Raw genomic sequence first — 5,806 nt, 5'->3', positions numbered from 1 at the left:
GATGTGATTGAGGTCCATAAAATCATGACTGGTGTAGAGAATGTAGATATGGAAGTGTTGTTTACTCCTTTTCATAACACAAGAACTAGGGGTCACCACATGAAAATAATAAGCAGTGGGTTTAAAACAAATAAAAGAAAGTATTTATTCACAGAACGCACAGTCAGCTTGTGGACCTTCTTGCCAGAGGATGTTGTGAAGTCCAAGACCATAACAGCGTTCAAAAAGAACTCGTTAATTTCATGGAGGATAGGTCCATCAAAGGCTATTAGCCCGGATGGGCTGAGAGGGTAACGCTCGCCTCTGTTTGCCAGAGGCTGGGAATGGGGGACAGGGGATGAATCACTTGGAGATTGCCTGTTCTGTTCATTCCCTCTGGGATACCTGGCACTGGCCACTGTCAGAAGGCAGGATACAGGGCTAGATGGACCTTTGGTCTGACCATGTATGGCCATTCTTATGTCCTTATGTTCCCTTATTCATGTGTTGTGAGAAAGAGTAAATATAAATGCCTGATCTACATTCTTCATTGATAGATTCATAGGGTTTAAAGTCAAAGGGGACCATTAGATCATCCAGTCTGACCTCCTGTATAACACAGACCATTACATTTTACCCAGTTACCCTTGTATTAAGGTCCTTGACTTGTGTTTGCCTAAGGCCTGTTCTAAACTACGAGTTTACATCACAGAATCACAGAGCCACGGGGTGAGAAGGGACCTCAAGGGTCAGCTAGCCTGATTCTCTGCCAAGAGTCAGGACTTGTTGTATCTAACCAGGTGGCTATCCACCCTCCTTTGGAAAACCTCCAGTGAAAGAGCTTTCATTATTTTCTGAGGCACCCCTTCCATTGTCCTACTGTGCTTAAAGTTAGGAATTTTGACCTGAGAGTTAATCTAAATCTGCTCTGTTGTAGTTGGAACTCATTGCCTCTTGTCATGTGCTCTGTATTTGAGGAGCGTTATCACATCCCCTCTTAACCTCCTTTTCTCCAAAGTAAACCGAACCAGTTTCTTTGGACTTTGTTGATATGACTTGCATTCCATCCTTTTGATCATCTTTTTTCACTCTCCTCTGGATCGTCTCCACTTTCTTCACATCTTTCTATATAGTAGTGAAGAAAATTGGACACGGTGTTCCTTCTGAGACATAGCCAGCACCGAGTAGACTGGTAGTATCACACTCTCATCACTTGCTCGCTATGCCTCTGCTAATACAACAAACCATAGAATCATAGAATATCAGGGTTGGAAGGGACCTCAGGAGGTCATCTAGTCCAATCCCCTGCTCAAAGCAGGACCAATCTCCAAGTAAATCATCCCAGCCAGGGCTTTGTCAAGCCTGACCTTAAAAACCTCAAAGGAAGGAGATTCTACCACCTCCCTAGGCAACGCATTCCAGTGAACGCATTCACCACCCTCTGAATGAAAAAGATTTTCCTAATATCCAACCTAAACCTCCCCCACTTCAACTTGAGACCATTACGCCTCGTTCTGTCATCTGCTACCACTGAGACAGTCTAGAGCCATCCTCTTTGGAACCTCCTTCAGGTAGTTGAAAGCAGCTATCAAATCCCCCCTCCTTCTTCTCTTCCACAGACGAAACAATCCCAGTTCCCTCATCCTCTCCTCAGAAGTCATGTGTTCCAGTCCCCTCATCATTTTTGTTGCCCTCCGCTGGGCGCTTTCCAATTTTTCTCACATCCTTCTTGTAGTGTGGGGCCCAAAACTGGACACCATACTCCAGATGAGGCCTCACCAATGTTGAATAGAGGGAAATGATCACGTCTTATGATCTGCTGGCAATACCCCTTCTTATAGAGTCCAAAATGCCACTGGCCTTCTTGGCAACAAGGGCACACTCTTGACTCATATCCAGCTTCTCATCCACTGTAACCCCTAGGTCCTTTTCTGCAGAACTGCTGCCGAGCCATTCGGCCCCTAGTCTGTAGCATTGCATGGGATTCTTCCATCCTAAGTGCAGAACTCTGCATTTGTCCTTGTTGAACCTGATCAGATTTCTTTTGGCCCAATCCACTAATTTGTCTAGGTCCCTCTGTATCCTATCCCTACACTCCAGCGTATCTACCTCTCCTCCCAGTTTGGTGTCAAACATTGCATTTGCCTTTTTTTTCTTTTTTTTTTTGGCAACAGTAAAGTCTGCTGCAGTTTCCACGGTATGCATCTGATGAAGTGAGCTGTAGCTCACGAAAGCTCATGCTCAAATAAAGTGGTTAGTCTCTAAGGTGCCACAAGGACTCCTTTTCTTTTTGCGAATACAGACTAACACGGCTGTTACTCTGAAACCAGTAAATACATCCACACCCTAGAGAAATGTAACTGTGTCATCCTCACCCTGGAGTAGACAGCATCAATCTTGCTACCACCTCTAGGGGAGGTTTATTACCTACACTGGTGGGTGAACCACTGTCATCGGTGTAAGTACTGTCTGCACTGAAGTGTTATGGCCAGGCTGCTGTAGCTGTTTAAGTGGTTCTGGAGATATGGGTAGTTGGAAAATTTACCTCTTCCCTTTGCAGTTTGTTCCAATTGTTAATCATTCTTAGTGCTAAATATTTGGCCCCCACACTGGAATTTCTCTGGCTTCACATTCCAGCCATTAGGCCTTGTTCTGCCTTTCTCTGGTAGATTACACACACCATTGTGCAGAACGTTTTTTCACCAATGCCATGTAGTAATTTTCTATTTGCTCTCAGATCATTGATGAAAATATTGAATAGCTTCGGGCCTAGAACTGATCTCCGCAGAACACCAATCTGAGCACCCCCATTCGCTGGCAATGGCCCGTTGACATCTGCTTTCTGAGATCTGTCAGTGAGCCAGTGTTTAGTCCATTTAAAGTATGCTTTACTCATGTTGTAGAGTGTTCATTTTTTATCTGAAGGTTTTCCCATGAAATGAAATGCCTCAGATACCCTTGATCAACTAAACAAATACTCTCACTAAAGAATGAAATTGGGTTTGTTTGACAAAACCTGTTTACCAAAATGTTGTTGATTGTCATTAATTATATTCCTCGACATTTTTGTAATGAATCACATACCAGCTTCTCCATTGTTTCCTCACCTTGTGAAAAATTTTTAAACTTTTCCTTTTTTTTAATAGTTTACTGTTAAGAGAGAACGGTCAGGAATTTGACTGCAGACTATATAGTAACACTTAAGTTCTGCTTAGCTATACCTTAACCAATCATTTTCCTGAAATTTAACTAACCAATCCTAACATATTGTAACATGATAATGTAACCAATTATATCCCACCACCTTATTTAGTTTTCACCCAGCAAAATTAATTATACAGCAGACAGAAACAATCACAGAACCAGACAGAGATTATACAGACAAACAATAGCAAAGTGGGAACTCTAATGACAAAACAATACAGAAGTGAGGATTTCACATCCTAGCTATGGATAAGTGAGTTCTTGCCAGACAGGATGCTATCAAACTAAGTTTCCTTTTACATTTTATAGGCACTTCCCTTTCTCTGGAGGTGATAGGCATTATCAGGACAGGATTGTATACTAACAGCCCAATAGCACCTTCTTTCAATGTGACTAGTTTGGAATGTGAGGAGGTGACCGGTCGCCTCCCAGCTCATGGCTGCCTCTGCTGCTTAGCCAAAGGCCTTAGCCTAAGAACAGGGCCTCAGACTGTCACAGTAAGAGAAGGCCCTTACACCAGCAGACAGTGATTTTGATTCTTTCTTTTATACCTCTAGAACTAGCCAAATGATAAGAATACACCTAAATTCCTCGAGTACAGTCCTTTACCGACAGGCCTGAATATCTATATCCTAACAGCCACTACTGCGAATGAGCAAGCAGGTGAATGGGGAAGTCCAGACAGCATGGACTCACTAGTTTGGCTTCCACTGTATTAAGGAACAATGACGGATAACCAGTATCCGCACACGTTTCCTCCTTGTGCCTATTAAGGTGTCCCACATCATGGCGTGTAGGAATTATAGACCCATGGAGCACCGTCAAGTATGGAATGGTGTTATCTGAGTCAGTTATTCAGAATTCATTTATTTGAATAAAGAAAATGCCATTTTCCAGTGTGTGAAAAGTGATCAATTTGATTCACCCATGAGAACAGCCTCCAATTGTGCATGTATTGTCTCAAAATGGCATTGTCTCTCCTTCCAGGCATTTCTCATGTGACCACCACCCTAGACTCTGCGCACATACAGCAAGTCGAGGCAATTTACAGTAGATGCAGGCGACACTGTTCTGCCTCAAAGTTGGAGACCTTCTCTCCTACTCCATGTCAGATTCCAACACAACCGACTTCTCCAACCCCTCCACCTTCATCCTGCTGGGCATTCCTGGCCTGGAGGCAGCCCACGTCTGGATCTCCATCCCCTTCTTTGTCATGTACACCGTCACCCTCTTGGGGAACTTCACCATCCTGTTTATCGTGAAGACAGAGCCAAGGCTCCATGAGCCCATGTACTATTTCCTCTGCATGCTGGCTGTCACCGACCTGGTCCTGTCTGCATCCACCGTGCCCAAAATTCTGAGCATCTTCTGGTTCAATTCCAGGGAGATAGATTTTAGTTTGTGCCTCACCCAGCTCTACTTCATTCACTGCTGTATAGTGATGGAGTCTGGAATCATCGTGGCCATGGCTTTGGATCGTTATGTGGCCATCTGTGATCCGCTGAGACATTCCACCACTCTGACCAACCGCTTTGTGGCCAAGGTCGGCCTGGCCGTGGTGCTGCGTGGCAGCATTCTTGCCCTGCCCTTTCCTTTCCTGGCGAGGCAGTGGCCATATTGTAGAACCAACATCATCTCCCACACTTACTGTGAGCACATAGCTGTGGTGAACCTGGCCTGTGCTGACATACGCATCAGTAGTTATTACGGCCTCTCTGTGGCATTCTTGGTGATTGGTCTGGATGTGTCTTTTATCACTGTGTCCTATATCCAGATCCTCAGGGCCATCTTCAGCCTCCCCAAAAAGGACGCCCGGCTCAAGACTTTTGGGACCTGTGGCTCCCACCTCGGTGTCATTTTAGTGTTTTATATCCCAGGTCTCTTCTCCTTCCTCACACACAGGTTTGGTCACAATGTGCCCCCGCATTTCCACATTCTCATGGCCAACATGTACATTCTACTGCCCTCCATGCTAAACCCCATCATCTACGGGGTGAGGACCAAACAGGTCCGGGACAGGCTGATCTGGCACGTTACTCATATTGAATAAAGTTTACTTCTGGTGCTCTGGCTCTCAGACCAAGCTCTGTGGAGATCTGATGGTTGACATGTTGCTGTGTTCTCTTCCCTGAATCAGTGACTGGAGACATAAAATCCTTTCTTTACATTACAGTGCTGTGTCAACCTGACAGTCTGGGGACTCCATCGATGTACAACTCACAAGGTTACCACATTTCTTATTGCCGGTAACTGGACACCTGAGGCCCCACACTTTGCCCCACCTCTTCCCCGATTTGTCCTGCCCCTGTCACTCACACCTCTCCTCCGCTATCCCTATTACTTGCTGGATTGTCTCCATCCCCCTCTCTACCCCAGCTGCATCCTCTATGTGCCGGGGATGGAACCGGAGTTTCAGAAGCCTGATGAGGATCCTTCCTGCTTGTAGGACGCAGCCCCAGTTGGGCACGGGCTGATGTGAGTTAATGACAGGGTTGTGCCCCCCCACACAAACTCTGCTGTAACTGGACACTGCCAGATCCCCTTTTCGACTCGATGTTCCAGCTGAAAATCAGGGGGAAGGGGTGGTTAGTGGTGTGGAACGGGGTGGAGGTGATGGGAGAGC

General features: G+C 45.5%; 1 protein-coding gene across 1 annotated transcript; it reads left to right on the top strand.

The window, feature by feature from the left end:
- Window positions 1-4,288: 4,288 nt before the first annotated feature.
- LOC144277812 (olfactory receptor 52E8-like) lies at window positions 4,289-5,233 on the top strand. The gene has a single exon (XM_077838819.1). The coding sequence runs from the start codon at window positions 4,289-4,291 to the stop codon at window positions 5,231-5,233; it is 945 nt and encodes a 314-aa protein (XP_077694945.1).
- The last annotated feature ends 573 nt before the right edge of the window (window positions 5,234-5,806 follow it).

This window comes from Eretmochelys imbricata, chromosome 1 (genome assembly GCF_965152235.1).
Source record: "Eretmochelys imbricata isolate rEreImb1 chromosome 1, rEreImb1.hap1, whole genome shotgun sequence".
In the NCBI taxonomy this organism is placed as follows: Eukaryota; Metazoa; Chordata; order Testudines; family Cheloniidae; genus Eretmochelys; species Eretmochelys imbricata.
This window is presented reverse-complemented; position numbering and strand designations above follow the sequence as displayed.